The sequence below is a fragment of the Panthera uncia genome, chromosome D4 (genome assembly GCF_023721935.1).
Source record: "Panthera uncia isolate 11264 chromosome D4, Puncia_PCG_1.0, whole genome shotgun sequence".
Taxonomy (NCBI): domain Eukaryota; kingdom Metazoa; phylum Chordata; class Mammalia; order Carnivora; family Felidae; genus Panthera; species Panthera uncia.
In genome coordinates this window covers 78085717-78106170 of record NC_064807.1, presented here as the reverse complement: position 1 = coordinate 78106170, position 20454 = coordinate 78085717, and the positions used below count along the sequence as shown (strand labels likewise).

Genomic DNA, 20454 nt, shown 5'->3' with positions numbered 1-20454 from the left:
ACCCATCACCCACCCACCCCTCCCTCCCACCCCCCCATAAACCCTCAGTTTGTTCTCAGTTTTTAGGAGTCTCTTATGTTTTGGCTCCCTCCCTCTCTAACCACTTTTTTTCTTCCCCTCCCCCATGGTCTTCTGTTAAGTTTCTCAGGATCCACATAGAGTAAATGTTTATTCACTCTTGAGAGAGAGAGAGAGAGAGAGCGCGCGCACAAGCAGGGGAGGGGCAGAGAGAGAGGGAGACACAGAATCTGAAGCAGGCTCCAGGCTCTGACCTGTCAGCACAGAGCCCATCTGAAGTCTGAGCTGAAGTCAGACGCTTAACTGACTGAGCCACTCAGGCGCCCCTGTCAATTTGAAAAGTTTTTGCCAATGTATAGTCTCACCAACAATGTTGTTGTTGAAAACAAAATACATACATCTAGGGGCAGTCTGACTCCTCATAGTGGGGGGCTTCACCGTCCTCCTGTTTTGGATACCAGCTTCACATAATGCAGCCCAAGACAGTATTCGTCTTTTGTGGAGCCATTTCACACAGTACACAGTTATCTACAACTTGTAAAACCTTTTGCACAAATTTCTGTTAAACCACACCTTCCCCATTTTATGTCCAAGAAGTTTTGTTTTTAGACCCAAGGACAAAGAATTCTCTATCTCAAAAGAATATAGTCAAAGCAATGTAAAACATGGGCTTACCAATTCATTTTTCGTGTTTAGGTTACTCTCCAGCTCCTCATAGCTCTGTTTTTGTAACATGGCCTCCTCTTTCAGTGATTTGTTCAATTTATCTTGACTTTTAATTTCCTCAAGGAACCTTGTCTGTGCGCTCCGAAGTTCTTCAGTTTCCGTTGTCTTCTTTTCCAGGTCTCTTTCCAGTCTCTCTACCTCTTCTGCCAACACAAATGTAATAGTTTATTGAGCATTATATTTTCTACTTGAATAAAGGTAAGACTATCTCTCAAATAATAGCAAAAGAAGTCTTACAACAGTATAGGTATAATTCTACTTTGAAAACTATTCACTATGGTTTTGGGGGAAAAAAGACTATCTTGAGCTAGAAAGTGATTTATACTAAGAGGTAAGAAGGCATTATCATTTGGATAACAATTTTAAAAGGTAACACTTTACTTCCAAGTATTTCATTCAATTAGTATGTTGGTAAATGAGGGTTTTTTCCAGGTCTCCTACTAAAATACATGCAATATTTTATTTCATATTCGTAAGCATGTTTGTAAAATACTGTGTGATCTTAAAAATCATTCAAAGGCTTCCAACTATGCTTAGAATAGGATCCAAAACGCTTACATGAAGAACTGACAAAGCTCTTCATGATTTGGTCCCAAAGTCCCTCTCCAGCCTCATTGTCAAGTCCACCCCACTGCAGCCTTTCTGAAGTGACTCTACTCCTTCATATTTGTGATGGCTCTTCTTACCTGCGGGCTTTTATTCACACCTCTGCCCGGAACTTTCTTCCTCTACCTCCTACTGGCTTATTTTGTATCCTCTAGGTCTCGATTTTGGAAAATGTTTTGAGAAGCCTGCTCTGACTCGATCCTCTCCCCAGGTGTGATGTTTCCTAGGTATGCTCTTAGGTTACCCTGCATCTGTGCCGTGGCCTTCATCACCCAATGAGTTGTAAGATGTGATCAAATAGCTAGGCTGTCAGCCTTTCCCACTAAACCTTTGTAAAAGCAGAAACCGCATGTGTCTGGTTCACTACTGGATCCCAAGAGCCTTAAAGGCTCCTAATTAATATTCAAAGTCATGTTCATAAGTAATTTAAACATTTGCCCGAAAACTGTATTTATATGATGACTTTCCTTTGCATTATTTATATTTTCGATGATTCCAAAACATAAACTCCAGGGTAACAAATATGGAGTTAAAATAAAATAAATAAATAAAAATGTGTCCTATTTCGCAAGCATGAGATCAAACCATATGAAACTGCTGTTTTCGTAAGTCAAAATGGACTAACATCAATTTCAAATGATAGAACATAGACTCATTTCCTAATGCTCTGACATAACTATTTCAGACCTTTCTCTTTCTTTTCAAGACTCCCATACTCCTTTCATTTTCTTTCTCAGCTGATGACCTCATATTCCACTGAGAAAACTTAGACCCCACCCCCCAGGAACTTTCTCATTTTCCTACCACCAAAGCAATAAAACTACCCACAACTGCACACATCTTTGCTCCCTTCTGATAAAGTGTCTCTCTTATCAAGAGACAATCTTTCCTCTTTTTCTCTGATCCCATCTTGGGCCGTAAGAATTGAGCCACGATTGTCCCTCCACTCCACTCCTGAATATTCTTTCTTTCTTTGGTTACTGCATTCAGTTCTGCCCATTTCCTGGTCTGGAAGCTATAGGTGAATAAATATATATATGTATATGTATATGTGTGTGTATATATATATTTTTTTTTTTAACTGAAAAATTTAAATGATTTAAAAAATCATTTATTAGGTACTAGGAGAGAGAAATTATGGGAGAAAATTTCAAATATTCACCCAAATGTCTCCCTTCCATTCACTCTTGGATCTATATAATCTAGCATTTTTACAACCACTCCTTATATGTTGCCCATCTAAAGCACTTCTCTGTGCCCATCTTATTTTCTCTTTATGTCTTAGCAACATTCAACGTAGCTGACCACTTCCTCTCATGAAATCTTGGGGTTTTGCAACCTACTACTTCCTGGGTTTCCCCTTACCTTGTTGGCCTCTCTTAGTCTTCTTAGGTGGCTCACCTTCTTGCTCCTCCCAACGCCTGTCTGAGTGAGCCAATCAATTCCAGTGGGATTAAATTCTGTTATGCTGACAAACAATATCTCTAGGACAGATCTCTTTGAACTTCAGATGCACATTTCCAACCTTCTTCTTGGTTGTCTCACAGCCATTCAAACTTAACATTCTGAATTCTCCCTTTTTTATGTACAATATCACCAATCGAATCACTTACTTAAGCCAGAAGCCTGGGAAATATCCAATTCATTAGAAAATGTTGCTAATTCTACCTCCAAAACTGATCTGTCTATTCCACATCCACCACCTAAATACAAGCCACCATTTCTAGCCTAGATTACCATAATAGCCTCTGAACAAGTCCTTTTATCTTCATTTGCCTTGTTCTAAATCAATCTCCATCTTGCATTAAAAATCATCTTTAAAAAAAATTTTAGTTCCAGTATTTTTTTTTAATGTTTATTTATTTTTGAGAATGAGAGAGAGAAAGCAAGCATGAGCAGGGGAGGGGCAGGGAGAGAGGAGGACAGAGGATCTGAAGCAGGATCTGCGCTAACAGCACAGAGCCCGATGCGGGACTTGAACTCACGAACCCTGAGACCATGACCTGAGCCGAAGTCAGATGCTCAACCAACTGAGCCACCCAGGCGCCCATCCAGTATTCTTAAAATACAGTGTTATATTAGTTTCAGGTATACAATATAGTGATTCAACAATTCTACACACTACTCAGTGCTCTCATCATGCTAAGTGTACTCTAAAAATAATCATTAATATATAAACTGGATTGTGTCCCACTGCTGCCTAAAAATTCTCAATTGCTTCCCATTGCCCCTGAAATAAAATCCAAACCCCAAGGCCCTGTGTCATCTCATGCCTCCCCCCATCTCTCCCAACTTTTGCTTGAGCGACTCTGCAGTCGTACTGATCTTTCAGTTCCTTAATTTACCAGGGTCTTTCCAGCCTGAGAGTGCAAGCAAGCTGTCCCTCTCCTTGAATGCCTTTGTTTACATGGCTAATCCTCTCCTGCCTCTGCCTTCTGCTTACAGGTCACTTCCTCAGAGAGCCATACCTTTACATCACTTTACCCAAAAGCGTGTCCTCCTCTGTTATTTTACCTGAGTTTGCTTGCTTTTTGTCTCTTTTCCACTACAACACAAGCTGCCTGAAGGCCAGTACCAATATCTTGTTCACCATTGTATCCTCGGTGCCGGACACAGTGCCTGGCTCACAGTACGTGCTCAATGAATATTTGCCAAGTCTTAATAATGTTAATGTACAATTGTTGTATAATGATGTTGATGTCAATTGATTTATGATGCATTTTCCACGCAAATTGTAATAGCATTATAAAGTTCATATGTCAATATATTTTTCTGGATAACTCCTGCAAATAAATTCCTCCCCCACCCAAATTTAGTTTTTTAAAAATGTCACCTTACCTAAACTGAATCTCTCAAAAGCTTCCTGTCTGTCCTGAGTAGTTACTGGCTGACCTTCCAGACTTTCTAATGAGCGAAGGTGAAAAATGGTAAACTGGATGTAATGAGGAAGGGCCACAACTGGATTTTCAAGTAGGATCAGAGAAGTCAAATCTTGAAGTGGTTTCAACTTGCTTACATCTTGGAGCTGAAATGATATACAACATTAGTATTAGTGTAAGTTAACTTTAAAATAAAAACATACCCAAGGAAGTAAGAAATCAAGAAAATTGCTATCAGCATGGCAAGGAACCCATGGTCCTATGCATAGAACCCATTATCCAAAACTGGTGTGAGGGGAGGAACAGAAAGGGAGTATCTGAGTATCTAGAGTATATCAGAGGAGTATTAGGCATTTTCCATATACCATTTCATTTATGATTCCTCACAATAACCTATGATATAAACACCACCTTAATTTTGGAGATGAAGAAACTGAGGTTCAAAGAAGTTAAATAACTTGCCCAAAGCTCAGAGCTTACAAATGAACAAAACAGGACCTGAATTCCAGTCTGTGTAACTTAAAACCTATTATCTTTTCACTGTACTGATTGAACACATCAAAAATATAAATGGCTATAAAAAAAGATTTTGGCAAATCTTCAGATAACGGTTAAAATTGGTAGTTAAAATAAATTAGAATATGGAGGGCTACTCACATTTTTGAAGTATGATTTTTATGTTTATCCAAAGAGGGATTTTAAAAGGTTGAGAAACACTATTTAAAAAAAAAATTTTGTTAACGTTTGTTAATTTTTTGAGAGAGAGAGAGCGTGAGCATGAGCAGGGAAGGAGCAGAGAAAGAGGGAGACAGAATCTGAAGCAGGCTCCAGGCTCTGAACTGTCATCACTGAGCCTGATGTAGGGCTGGAACCCACAAGCCGTGAGATTATGACCTGAGCCAGTCATATGCTTAACTGAATGAGCCACCCAGGCGCTCTGAGAAACACTATTTTTAATAGCTAGTACAAATAAATCTTCTCTCACAAGTGAATGTGTATCACTCTTACTGATGTCAATGTCAAATATAAACTGGGATGAGAAAGTCATGCAAAATTAGAAATGATGATAAATACTTATTGAATGATTTTCCTGTTAACATCAGCTGACACCAAATCCTATCTGAAAATCAACTACTTTGAGAAGTATTTTTAGCAAATTTTAGATTCATGGCTCCCACTTTCCATCACTCCATGAGCCACAAGAGCTCCAAAGTGATGCTGTGCAACATAGTACAGGGCTTGGGCTCTTCTGAGGCTGTTGGGCTGTTGCAGTGAAATGGCACAGAGTCATCTTACCACAACTTTATAAAAGGTAAAATAAAAAAGCAAAGACAATGCGAATTGCACCGCAATTAAACAAATGTTGATTATCATTATTGGCTTCTATTGGTGAAGGTTTAAGGAATACAACCCTAAGAGTTATTTAGTGTTTTAAAGTTTTTAAAGCATTTTCACATCTATCATTTTATCTGAGCCCCATAACACGCCGGTAAGGAAAGAAGGCAGGGTAGAATTTGGTTTTTTTCCAATTTAAACAATGAATTTTAGGCAGATAAAGGGATTTTCCAAGGTCACAGAAGGCAGGTCTAGACCCATATTAGAAGGCACAGCTTTTTTTTTTTTTTTTTTTTTAATGTTTATTTATTTTTGAGAGACAAAGAGAGAAAGTATGTGAGCAGGGGAGCAGCAGAGAGAGAAAGAAAGACAGAATCTGAAGAGGCTCCAGGCTCTGAGCTGTCAGCACAGAGCCCCACGCGGGGCTCGAACTCACAAGCCATGAGATCACGACCTGAGCCGAAGTCGGAAGCTTAACTGACTGAGCCACCCAGGTGTCCCAGAAGGCACAGCTTTTATTGTCTATTCTATGACTGATGTTCTTTAAATTAGGCATGATTGTTCCTCATTTTAATATAAATTTAAATAAATCAATGTTTTTACTTAAATACATATTGAACACCTGTGTAAACGTCAGAAGAAAATAATAAATTATACTCCAAAGAAAAATATACAGGATTATCAGATTGTGTGAGCCATGATAACAAAGTTGTTCTAATATAAAGAGCTAGTGATTAACCTTCTACAACACCTGACATTATAATCAAGCTTAATTTGTAAGTCTGAAAAAAACAAAGAACTCTGTTCCTGACATTCAGTGACCTGGATTTTGGCCCACGTTGTGTGCTTTGGGTAACAGACTCAACCCGAAAATGGAAAAAAGACTATACTCTCTGATAGTATTATAAAAATAATCCCTTTACTGCCTCCTTAAAAAAAGTTTTCTGAGGCTCAAATGAAATGGTAGATGCAGAAATCCTAAGAGGCCAACCCTCAGTTACCATGGAACTTTGCACAACCAGAAAGGCCTATATGTATTTACCCTAGAGAGTCCTTGATTATGCCTGAATTCGATATCTGGTCACAGGACCAGGAACTTTGAAAGAAGAAATCTCACTTTTTTTTTTTTAAAAAAACTTAGATTTTAACTTTTTTTTCCACAAGTCTAAAAATTTGAAAAACATCCTTGCTACTCTGAATAACTTACCGATGAGATCTTGTTGCCTTTCAGATTGAGGATTCGCAAAGATTTTAACTTCTTCCCTAACCATATTGGGATATGTTCAATTTCATTTCCTGCAAGGTTTAGCTTTTGCAAATTATGCATATTTTCTATGCCTTCAATTTTGCTGGAAAAAATAAAATCAAATTTAGTAAATATAATGATACAGTCCTTCCCTTGTATGTTTAGAATAAATTGCCTTCGTTTTATGTGGGGTTAATTTTCGTAATTAAAATTTGTTAACCCTTTTTATAAATGAGAAACAAACAAAAAGTGGCTGAAAAGAAATTGATCAGAACAGCTAAGCTGCCAACTCTTCATTACTGGGTTCAGGAATCCTACGTATCTTACTATCAAACTTTAGGATCCCACAATACAGAAAAGAGTCTGTCCGTGGCATTCTAATCACTGTGAGAAGTACTAGTGGGAAGCTAGAGGAGAGGTGAAAATCTCAAGAGCACACACACGCTATGCCAGCAAGATATGGCTGCCATTTTGAACTTGTGGCCTCCCTAAAACAACACTATATTTATGAACATAAATATTTCAGTCAGAATATTTAAATCAATAAAGCATCACTCACACTGAGGAATTTTCACTGATGAAACATTTTCCCAACTGAATTGTCAAATTAATTTCTTGGTAAGTTTTCTATATGGGCAAATATTTCCAAGCTTTTATATCTTCATTTTCACTTTATTGGAATTGCTTTCATTACGATCAATTATTTTTTATATAAACCTTATGTTAAGGATTTAACTCATTAATCAGGTTTTTCCCCCATTCCATTTTTGCTGTATTAGAGCCTCTGCCACTGTTAGTTGTTTTATTTTGTTGGCCACTGTATCTACCAAGTCTAAGGCAGGGCGAAGTATATAAAGATTTTCAAGATTTGACAATTGCATCCTTTAGTTTATAACAGGTTTTCTATGTATATTTTTTTTGCCACTGCCAGTTTTATTATGTTTCTTTCTCACAGTAATATATACTATGAAGTGGAAACATGACTGAGAGTGTATTTCTTAGAGCAATAAACAAAAAACTTCAGGATAAACACATAGGATCAAAACACATTGGAATATCTTTAGGATCAAAATGATAGGGTTAAAACACTGCTTCCTGTCAACTTTCTTAATGTAATAAGGCAGTGGATCAAAGACTCTACCTGTGAAAACTTCCTGTCAAAAACAGAATTAAGATAAAACTTGGTACTCATGTATCTCCTTGGATAACGCTAGAAAGATATTATTCTGCACTTTAGTAATGCCAAAACACAAAAGCAGTTATATGTGAAGCACTAGGCTAGCAATGAATGAGGATCCAGGTGTCTGCTATTTCAAAGGACTCTTTCAATTCAGTAATGTGAGTGGCATTAATCTCTCTAACAAAGACAACCCTGCAATGCTACCTAAGGAAGTATTTACTTACCAGATTTTGTTATATGATAAGTTGAGTTCACGTAATTTTACCAGCTTGTCCATCTTCTCAATCTTCCCTATTATATTATAGCTGAGATTCAGTACTTCAAGTTTAACACATTTTTCCAAATTTTCGATATACTAATTGGAAACAAATGAATACTTTAGACAACAGATTCTTTGACATAAAGTACACCGTGTATGTATGTGCATCAGGGGCTGTTTTGATCAGTCACCAGAAAATAATAAACCCTTACTGCTCTCCTGGACAATCCCTTGGTACGGGATTCCTTTGACCAGGAATAGCAGCTCTCCCCAAACTTTCCTTGCCCTTCGACAGACAACACTTCCTATGTACTGAGACACTCAAGACTGTCCACCAAGAATTCCACCTCAACTTTTCTATCCCTCTCCCTCTTCTCCTTCTTTCCTCAAAGTACACTCTTTGAGGTACGGACACTCTTGCATCATCTCATCTACCCCCCTCCCCCCACCCCATGCTCTTGCATCTTCAATCTCTATCTCTCCTGGATCAAATTTAAAAAGTCACTATTCAGAGGCACCAGGGTGGCTTGGTCAGTTGAGCGTCCAACTCTTGATTTTGGCTCAGGTCGTGATCTCAAGGTTCATGGGGTCGAGCCCCCCATCAGGCTCTGCATGGACAGCTTGGAGCCTGCTTGGGATTCTCTCTGTCCCTCTCTCTCTCTCTCTCTCTCTGCCCTCCCCCTACCCCCGGCTCCCTATCTCTCTCAAAATAAATAAACTTTTTTGAAAAGTCACTATTCAAAAGACAGCTATTATGCAGTTACTACATACCAGATACAGCACCAAGCAATGAATACCAATGAACTAGACCATCCCCCCTGCTGCAGGAGCCTTTTTTTGGCAGGCTCAGTCTCCTCTGTATAAAGCAAATCACCTCACGCTGAACCTGTTTTCCTATAAAGCTATCATTTTATCTCCTTTATTTGTGACCACGTCCTCACAAGAGTTGTGTACATTTGTTCATTCTGCTTTCCGTTTACTCTTACTCTATTGGTAAGGCACTATATCTTCTGCCTTTACTAGGTAATCAAATAGTTCTAAGACTGCCATTCATTCATCCATTCTACACATATTTCTCAAACATGGATTATGTGCCAGGAACTGATCTAGGTACTGGAAATACAGTGCTGAATAAGGAAACCAAAGTCCTTGTTTTCATTCGTGGAGAAAGCCAGTAAAGAAATAAACAACATTTTCAGACGTTGAAGCATATTCACAAGAAAAGAAAGATAATGTGACATGACAGCATGCAAGGAATCCAGAGGGCAGATCTGTCTGCTGTGTTCACTGTGATAGCATAAATGCCTGGCACATAATGGGCACTGAATAAATACTCGGTGACTGAAAGAATGAGGAGTCACTGAGAAGGGAGTTAATTGCAACTGGGTGGCACACAGAGGATGTACACTGAGCTGAGACCTAAATAACAAAAAGCCAGCTGTGTGAACAGGCAGAGTAAAAAAGAAAAAATACAAAGGCCCTAAAAGAATGAACTTGGTTGGTTTGAGAAACAGAAGGACTTTTTAACCACCAGATCCAAATGACGTCTTCTAAGCTTTAGTCCTATTTAATGATTCCATGACATTTTTATCATCCGTTTGTGCTTGATATTCTCCCTCCATTGGCCTCTCTCCATCATACTCTTAGATCTTCTGTTCTCATAGCCCCTTCAGCCTCTCCTCTGTGTGCTTTCTCTGATTCCCCTTCACTATTTCTCCTCTTAATGCTAGGCATTCTTCTAGGAAGCTCTATGTTCCCAGAGATCAGAAACCGAGCTTATTTACCTGTGTATGGTGTTCTTATAGCCTAACATAATGCCTGGCATATAATAAGCATACAGTAAATATTTACCACTTTGGTGTCATTTTTGCAACTTGTAAACTCTAGAATGTCTCCTTTTTCCTTTTTTAAAGAATTTTATTTATTTATTTTGAAAGGGGATAGGGACAGAGAGTGGGAGAGAGAATCTGCACTGTCAGTGCAGAGTCCTACATGGGGCTGATCCCACGACCATGAGATCATGACCTGAGCCAAAATCAAGAGTCGGATTGAGCCACCAGCTGAGCCACCCAGGTGCCCTCTCCTGTTTCCTTTTTAATTACATAAGTAATACATAAATATATTCTAATGAAAATTTCAAACGAAACATAAGAAGCTCTCTTCATCACGTCCCCAGGCCCATGTAAAAGATCAAACTGATCAAAGGTAGCCATTGTTGAAATACATCTGTACCTTTCAATTCATTTACATCCATACATACGCATATATAAAAACAGAATTTTTAGATCTTACTATACAAGATGTTTTAGAACTTGCTTTTTTTCCCTATTAAATACACTGGACATTTTCTCATGTTAATACATAGAGTTCTAACTCAATTTTTTAAAAAACTTGGTAGTATTTCATGGTATACTGTATCACAATTCATTTAAAACCAATCCCCTATTGACATTTGGTTATTTCCAAATTTTCTATTTTAAAAAATGCTTAATAAACATGCCTATATACTTTTGGATAAATATATATGTAAATCAAGTACAACAGACATTGAGGAGAATTGCTGGGTTAGTAAGTATAAATTCAGTAAATATAAACTCAATTTCTGGATCAAATAAGTACATTTGACATTTGGATAAATGCTACCAGTCTTTATAAAATGCAGCACCAATCTGTATGTCCCACTAAGACCATATGATAATATGCACTTCCCACACCTTTCTGAACATGAAATAATCCTTTTGATTCTTGTCCATTAGACACACAAGATGGAAAATGGTACCAAACTCTTATTTTATTTCATATTTATTTGATATTAATTAAGTTGAATACATTTTCATGTCAGTATTAGTCATTTATAATACTTTTGCGAATGCCTTGTTCATACCCTTTGCACATTTTCCATTGAGTTGTCTCTCTTACCAAATTGTAGAAGCTCTTTACATTATATGGGTATTGTTACAGATGTTGAAAACAGTCCCTGCCAGTTTGTTGCTTTTAACTTTTTAAAAGGTACCTTTCATTAAACACTTTTTAATCTTCACACAAGCTAAGTCTGTCAATATTTTTCTACGTGGCATTAAGGCTGGTGTTTGCTTAAAGGGCTTTCCCAACTCTTCTAAAATATATTCTCCTATATTCTTTCCTAATACTGTTACGGTATTTTTGTGGGTTGGTTTTGCTTTGGTCTCATTAAGATATTCAACCTTCTGGAATTAATTTTTGTGACTATTGTAGTAGGCATCTAAGTTTATATATTTTCCAGTTCAAAAATTTAAGTCATCTTTTACAATGTGTTCATATTGGATAGTTTATGAATAAAGCAGTAAACACTCTAGAGCAGGGATCAACAAGCTTTTTTGGAAAAAGCCACGTAATGAATATTTTTGGCTTTGTGGGCCTTATAAAAAACAGCCACAGACAATATTCATGATAAATGAGTGTGGCTGTGTTCCAATAAAATTTTATTTACAAAAATAGGCAGCAGGCCCGATTTGGCCTTACAAGCTGTAGTTTGCCAATCACTTCTCTAGAGAGAATCCAATAATGTATAGAATAGTAACAGCTTATGAATGTGAAAATGTCATAGTTCTGACAGAACTTTCACTGGAAACAATACAATATCTGCTACAAATTAGCAAGAGATGTTACTGTAAATCTAATATAATCTTTTAATTTTTAGTTTTAAAACACAGGAAAATTAAAAACAATGCCCATATTTAGAAATGCTGATAACTTACCCTAAATTTCTTGCCACCATCTTTAGCAAGTGAAAGGTTCAGAGATTTTACCAAGGCCAAATTGTCCTGTTTAGTAAGTTTTTTAACAAGGGCCTCTGTAATATATCGGACTCCTGCATGTGAATCAGCTTCTGCAATTAGAGAAACAGATCATCAGTAGATGACATACATTTTCTGAAAAACATATTAGTTTGATGTTATATAACAAAAAAAAAAATTGTTTTAAGCCATGCAAATATTAAAACAGCTGGTTAGTGCTAATGGCAATGTTTAAATGTTACTCTATATAGCATTATATAATAACAATTATATAGCATCTATAATAATGTCACTAAATATTAACCATGTACCACACTGTGCTAAGTGCTTTACACTTAGAAAATTTGATTTGTAGGACAAATTTTTGAAATAGAAATTATTATATCTATTTATTTTTAAAAAATTCTAACAGTTTGCTCAAGATCTTGTAACTAGTGATGTGCAAATCCAGGCTTGAATGCAGGCAGATGAATCTAAAACATACACTTGAAAAAAAATTTAACGTTTATTCATTTTTTTGAGAGACAAGAGAGAGTGGGGGAGCGGAAGAGAGAGAGAGACAAAGACAAAATCCAAAGCAGGCTCCAGGCTCTGAGCTGTCAGCACAGAGCCCAACAAGGGGCTTTAAACTCAGGAACCGTGAGATCATGACCTGAGTTGAAGTCAACTGCTCAACCAACTGAGCCACCCAGGCACCCCTAAAACTTACACTTTTAATAATTATGCAGCACTGAAGTTTTCAGCAATATTTTGATGTTAGCTTTTTTTTTTTTTTAAATAAACTGGCACTAACCTGGGTTTGTTTTTTAAATTCCAACGTAAAGTTCAAAAACACTGGAATTCTTTCTATATATATTTATATATACATATATGTGTACATATATATAATTATTGTCTACGTAATTTATTGTGTGTGTGTGTGTGTATATACATATATATATATATATACACACATATACATAATTTATTGTCAAATTGGTTTCCATGCAACACCCAGTGCTCATCCCAACAGGTGCCCTCCTCAATGCCCATCACCCACTTTCCCCTCTCCCCCACCTGCCATCAACCCTCAGTTTGTTCTCAGTATTTAAGAGTCTCTTATGGTTTGCCTCCTTCCCTCTCTATAACTTTTTTTCCCCCTTCCCCTCCCCCATGGTCTTCTGTTAAGTTTCTCAGGATCCACATAGGAGTGAAAACATATGGTATCTGTCTTTCTCTGCCTGACTTATTTCACTTAGCATAACACTCTCCAGTTCCATCCACGTTGCTACAAAAGGCCATATTTCATTCTTTCTCATTGCCAAGTAGTATTCCATTGTGTATAAACCACAATTTCTTTATCCATTCATCAGTTGATGGACATTTAGGCTCTTTCCATAATTTGGCCACTGTTGAAAGCGCTGCTATAAACATTGGGGTACAAGCGCTCCTATGTATCAACACTCCTGTATCCCTTGGGTAAATTCCTAGCAGTGCTATTGCTGGGTCATAAGGTAGATCTATTTTCAATTTTTTGAGGAACCTCCACACTGTTTTCCAGAGCAGCTGTACCAGTATGCATTCCCACCAACAGTTCAAGAGGGTTCCCGTTTCTCCACATCCTCTCCAGCATCTATAGTCTCCTGTTTTGTTCATTTTAGCCACTCTGACTGGCGTGAGGTGATATCTGAGTGTGGTTTTGATTTGTATTTCCCTGATGAGGAGCGACGTTGAGCATCTTTTCATGTGCCTGTTGGCCATCTGGATGTCTTCTTTAGAGAAGTGTCTATTCATGTTTTCTGCCCATTTCTTCACTGGATTATTTGTTTTTTGGGTGTGGAATTTGGTGAGTTCTTTATAGATTTTGGATACTAGCCCTTTATCCCATATGTCATTTGCAAATAACTTTTCCCATTCCGTCAGTTGCCTTTTAGTTTTGTTGATTGTTTCCTTTTCAGTGCAGAAGCTTTTTATCTTGATGAGGTCCCAATAGGTCATTTTTGCTTTTAATTCCCTTGCCTTTGGAGATGTGTTGAGTAAGAAATTGCTGTGGCTGAGGTCAGATAGATTTTTTTCCTGCTTTCTCCTCTAGGGTTTTGATGGTTTCCTGTCTCACATTTAGGCCCTTCATCCATTTTGAGTTTATTTTTGTGAATGGTGTAAGAAAGTGCTCTAGTTTCATTCTTCTGTATGTTGCTGTCCAGTTCTCCCAGCACCATTTGTTAAAGAGACTGTCTTTTTTCCATTGGATATTCTTCCCTGGTTTGTCAAAGATTAGTTGGCCATACATTTGTGGGTCCAATTCTGGAGTCTCTATTCTATTCCATTGGTCTGTGAGAAACACTGGAATTCTTAAAAATCTTTTCTTAAATGGTGAGAAACTCAAATTTGTTGGTCTTATAAATAGAGAATAACACCACATATTTTATAAAGCACTAACGTGATGGATTGCATACCCTGTCCTAAGCCTGCATATTGCTATCAAAGTTTATTAAAGCCATCTTACATTTTACAAAAGCGGCTGTAAAAAGAAAATTCTTTATGAGTCAGAAAAAATTAACGCCGGGTTCCCGATTCAGGCTGTGTGACAAAGATTTCCTATGACTGTTTATAATAAGTTAATATTACGTTTATTCTGGTTCCAAATAAAATGATTTTCCTTTACTTTGGAAAGAAACTAATATTCTAAAATATTAATCAAATTAGAGTCACCAATGTACCAACTGGAAGCAAGGGTATAGTCTAAACTCAATTGCTGATCTGATAAGGTTTATTAATAAAAACCGATCAAATAGATAGCTATGACTTCATGACTTAACAAAGAAATCACATAGTTTTCATTCACATTTAGTCACATTAAATCGTTTCTTTGAAAAAAAGAATCTGAAAACAGATATTCCCACACTAACAGACTGTCTTTAAGAAGGAAATAAAAACAAAACCTTGGTGGAATATTTACACGTCCCTTACAGGAAAATCAGTCCGTTCACAGACAGGCACTCTGTCAATAAGCAGACTGGAATAGTGCAAGGGTGGATAACATTTCTGCACTGAATTAAGGCACTCCACTCTGAAGTGAACACATAGGCTTTTCCTCTAACCAAAGATGATGGTAAATTTGGCAGATGAGCACTAAGGCACTCTCCCACCACAGGAAATAAAGCTTCCTCTTTCTGGAAACTCCCTTCTCCTTTGCCCTCAGCTTTCAGACAGCTTCACCCTCACCCAGAAGACTTCATCCTCCACTGTCCTTAGACACTTTCCGTCGGCATAAACAATAGGTCATGTTAGTACCAAGATACGTATTTCACTTGGACCAAAAAGGTACGTTCAGTATTTTCCATCTCTACTCAAGAGTATGTGTTCAAATTCTTAAATTTTTTTTTTTTTTTAGTGTTTATTATTTCTTTTTGAGACAGAGACAGAGTGTGAGCAGGGGAGGGGCAGAGAGAGAGAGACACACACACAGAACCCAAAACAGGTTCCAGACTCTGAGCTGTCAGCACAGAGCCCGACACGGGGCTCACACCCACAAACTGCGAGATCATGACCTGAGCCAAAGTTGGACGCTTAACCGATTGAGCCACCCAGGTGCCCGTGTGTTCAAATTCTTAAGATTAAAAAGCATTACCTTTATGGTCTTGGTAGTCCAGAAGCATAGTGTTTTCATCTGTGATCTCACCTTGCTCATGCCACTGTCCTCCAAAATGAAAAGGCAGAGTCTCAGATCCACTTAAAGGCGAAAGTGACCTAGATCTCATATTGGACGTGAGGGATGGTGAACTAGGAGAACGAGGTGATGGGGGCATCTTTGCTCTGGAAAATTTTTGCTGAGAACCTTTCTTCATGACAAGAATAAAGCCAGGTGTCCATCAAAACCTGTAAGAGTTTTCAGTATATTTAATAAGGTTAATTTTTTAGAGTTCTCAAAACTATTAATTTCTAGCATTTTTTAAGTAAGTTCTATGCCCTAAGTGGGGCTCAAACTCACAACCCCAAGTTCAAGACTCGTAGGCTCTAATGACTGAGCCAGCCAGGCACGCCCCTCTTTCTAGTGTTTTTAAGGTGACAACATTAGAAACTCAGAGGCTATAGATGCCAGGATCCATACTATTCCAGGCAGATGGAAGCGGACACTGCTTCAGACACTGCTGATCACCTGGCCAAAGGAAAAGCAGACTTTCAGAGGGTCTTGTATTGACGCATGCTCCACCCAGAAGTTTTACCTGTCATTTCTGTTCTCTATTGGGCCAAACTAGTCACAACACCCTCATACCCACAAAGGTCCTAGAATGCAAGAAGGTAGAAATATCTGGCAACCAGCAATATTTCATACTGATGAGTACTCTCTCCTCCTGATAACGTTTCTTCTTTCGCTTCTGGGACACCACATTCTCCTGGTATCCTCCTGCATCTGTGGCCACTCCTTGGCTTCCTTTGCTGGTTCACACTCTAGTCAATCCTCAAATGTCAGAGCTCCTCAAGTCTCTTTTACTCTCTCTAATCTCACTTTAGACAATCTAATGCACACCCATGGCTCCCAGTGTCACCTCTATACTGATGTTTTTATATTTATTCCAACCTCTCTCTTGAGGTCCAGACTCCTATTCCCAACTGTCTCCTTGATATCTCATTGCCTTAGTAACTCAACATGTCCAAACTGAATTTATCATTTCCCCCATTCCTCCATTTTCCTCCCATATAGAACAATGCACAAAACATAAGTGTACAGCTCCATGAATTTTTATACACTGAATACAACCAGTATCCAAATCAAGAAACAGAATATTACCAGAACCCCAGAAACCTCCTCATGCCCCCTTCTAATCATTAACCCCCACACCTGGGGAATCACTATCCTGATTTCCAATGTCAGAGGTTTTTTAAACTATTTTTTTTAAAGATTTTGATTTTTGAGTAATCCCTAGACCCAACCTGGGGCTTGAACTCACAACCCGAAGATCAAGAGTTGCACACTCTACCAACTGAGCCAGCCAGGTGCCCCAGAAACTATTTTTGAGCTGTATGTAAATAAAATCATAGAATATCTTTTATATCTGCCTTCTTTGTTAAACATTATGCTTCAGATATTCATTCACATTTGTCTCATTCTATTTGAAAAACATCTGATCACTTCAAACTCGCATGGCTTCTATTGATTGTCCAAAATCAATTTTGTTGAAGTTCAGATCTTCCAGAAGGAAAGGAAGCATTTATTGATGAAAGGGACCTTAGTCAAATCCCTTTACTTTTCATAAGTAAGTTATGGCCCAGAACAGTAAATGACCTGGTCAAACACAATGCTAGCTGTAGTAACCATGAGAATCAGTTCTCCTCTCAAACTAATTTGTAACACAAATAACATAATTAACCTAGTAGAATGTAAGTTCCACGAAAGTAGGGATACTGTTCACTGATTTATTCCAGGCCTAGGACAGAGCTTAGCAGAAAGCAGATAAGTAATATTTACCTAATGAATTCTTCATGAAGAACTTGGAACTGACAAAATGATATTTAGTACCTCAGCAAAGGATATCTTCTTGAGCAATATTAGTCCTCAACCTCGACTCCTACTATGCAAGGTTAGGTTTATGCAAAAAAGATGGTCATGATACACAGTTGCTCTTAGAAGTGTAATCATTCTAAAAACATTGCAAAAATTACAAGTTTGACAAACTTTTAGACAAAAAAAATCTTATAAAATGGACAGGTCCTGAGCAAGGGTGCATTAACAATGATCCTATTTTTATTCAACATCCATAATCTCTCCTACTCTCCCCTTTTAAAATATTAAGACAAAACACAAATTAATTTTTAGAAAAGTAGTTTTCAATTCAAAGATTTGGGGCAGCTCAAATGTTAATGCTATATAAATTGGTATTAGAAAGAGATATTATAATGGTTTGATGTGTGAAAACCTTCACAAGTATATGGGTATTATTATACAGGCTGGGATTATGAAGAAATTTGTTAAATGGTTGGAACATACACAATATAGGTAAAAGAGAGTTGCCATTAATATAGTCAATCAATTAACCAACAATTGGCAGATGTAACACCTTTCAATGACTACATAGTCATTCTAGGAATGCTGATCTTACGCAAAAACATTTCTAGAATTCTTTTTTGGGTCCTGCTTTCAGAATTAATTTATACATCTCACAAGAAAATCAGACCCATTACTTCAGCTACAACTTTTTCCTTTCCCAGTTTGATCATTAACTTTACCAAGTGTCAAATACTGTGATAAGCTCTTACATGTATCATCACAGTAGAAGGAATAAATACAACAATTCCACGAAATAGCTGTTATTATCCCCCCCCCATAAAGATTAAAAGGTTAAGTAATTTGTTCAAAGTCCCAGAACTAATTGGTTAAGCCAAGGCTTGAATCCTGATCTGATTCCAAAGCCCGTGTCTTCATTACTGCATCATATTGGTGAGTTTTCTGGAGTCCAGATCATGTTTGATTTGCTCTCTAGAGCCTAGCATGGTGCCTCACACAAAACAGACCAGAAAAAATGCCACTAAAGGACCTTGATCAATGAATAACATGTAATGTAAGAACAATTCCTGGAGGAAAAACAGAAAATTTAATACAACAGCATCACTGAACTTATTTATGATCTAGCTTCTTAAGGTGACTAGTTTGAAGAGAGAAAAAAAAAAAACTGTTACATTTGTTTTTAAAAAGGGATTATTTTGGGGTGCCTGGGTGGCTCAGTCTGTTGAGCGTCCGACTTCGGCTCAGATCATGATCTCATGGTTCGATCTCCTGAGTTCGAGTCCCACATAGGGCTCTGTGCTAACAGTGCAGAGCCTGGAGCCTGTTTCAGATTCTGTGTCTCCCTCTCTCTCTGCCCCCTCCCTCTCTCTTTCAAAAATAAATAAACATGAAAAAAAAATTTTTAAGTGATTATTTCACAATTATATATTACAATATGGCAACTTCCTTATATCAATAGTCTGGCTCACTTTAAACTACAAACTTCTATGTATCTTTACTTTCTCTTTCACTTTTTTTAATGTTTATTTATTTTTGAGACAGAGAGAGAGCACGAGCAGGGGAGGGGCAGAGAGAGAGCGAGGCGGAGGACCCGAAGCAGGCTCTCAGCTGACAGCAGACAGCCCGATGTGAGGCTTGAACTCTCACACCATGAATGAGATCATGACCTGAGCTAAAGTCAGACGCTTAACCCACTGGGCCACCTGGGCACCCCTTTCTTTCATTTTTTCATGTTAAACTATCCATATGGTTCAGAAAAGCCTCCTCCAAGTCACATAACAGCTCGTCATGCCAGTGACAAGGCTTTTGGTCCTAATTTCACAAGTGTGGCAAAAAACTTGTGTTACTATCACACTACTCTGCCATGGAAACCAGTCTCTTAGGAATACTATTGGTTCTGTAATAAGCTGAAATGGCTTCTCTTCTTAAATAAGATTAGTAGGTTCAAACTTGAGGACAGCTAAGAGGCATGTGCTTTAAAAATAAAATTATAAAAACTAATTAGTTAATTAGTTAAAAATTGTATTTATTCCTGAATTAAAATGTAATTTTCATAAGGGCAAGAGATTAAAAAAATAAAAGAGGGGAGGAACAGGGAGGGCCCAGTTGTCACTTCTATGTATCTTTCTCTATCCTATAACATGATAGAAAATTACATAATTAGAATAATAGTGTGTGCCACATGCTACAGAGATATGCTTTATAGATTTTTGAGTTTCGTGGCTAAAAAAAAGCACATCTTAGGGGCGCCTGGGTGGCTCAGTCAGTTGCGTGTCCGACTTCAGCTCAGGTCATGATCCTGGGGTTAGTGGGTTCAAGCCCCACATCAGGCTTGCTGCTGTCAGTCTATCAGCACAAAGCCTGCTTTGGATCTTCTGTCCCCCTCTCTCTACCCCTCCCCCACTTGTGCTCTCTCAAAAATAAATAGTTAAAAAAAAAAAGCACATCTTATATTTCTATGCAATGCAATTATTTTGTATCCCACATCTTAGTCTTCTAAATTCTTAAAATATTGAACTGAACCATCCTGAATTCTCCTCATAACATCCTAAGGACTAAGACCTCCTGGGCCTCACTAGACTATCATGAAGTCCTCTGCTACCTCTCGCGATCAGAAAAACTCTGATCAGAAAAACTTTTACTCATTTATAGTTTTAAAAAAAATATCTTACAATGGATTTGGGAAATCTAGGTCAACTCCTTTCTTTTATGAATTGTAACGTGGCTCCAAAGTCACAATGCATTCTCAGGTCCCCTCTCTGGGTCGCCATAGCTCCTGTAAGACTTGGACATTCGAACAACAGATATGTATTACAATCTCATAAAACAGCTAACTCAGTAATAGTGAACTAGTCTGTGCTTGAGAGCAGCTGGCATTATTTCAGAGACTAGCACCTGGACATAGTAAATTGTCAATTACAATTTTAAGGGAGGGATGGGGATG

The 20454-nt window shown here is 37.7% G+C and overlaps 1 protein-coding gene across 5 annotated transcripts in view; it reads right to left on the bottom strand.

Annotated features, from left to right (window-relative positions):
• The window catches only part of CNTRL (centriolin), an 83753-nt gene that overhangs the window by 60915 nt on the left and 2384 nt on the right, over positions 1-20454 (bottom strand). For 2 of the 5 annotated variants that reach the window (XM_049628037.1, XM_049628056.1), the window contains exons 2-7: positions 15636-15883; positions 11987-12117; positions 8215-8345; positions 6772-6913; positions 4189-4375; positions 694-887 (exon numbers count right to left, since the gene is read on the bottom strand). In XM_049628037.1, coding sequence (XP_049483994.1) covers positions 694-887; positions 4189-4375; positions 6772-6913; positions 8215-8345; positions 11987-12117; positions 15636-15852 — 1002 coding nt within the window. In that variant the 5' untranslated portion in view covers positions 15853-15883. Of the gene's footprint in view, positions 1-693; positions 888-2715; positions 2955-4188; positions 4376-6771; positions 6914-8214; positions 8346-11986; positions 12118-15635; positions 15884-20182; positions 20295-20454 lie in introns of those variants that run through there. The other 3 variants (XM_049628041.1, XM_049628048.1, XM_049628064.1) reach the window with 3 other exon arrangements.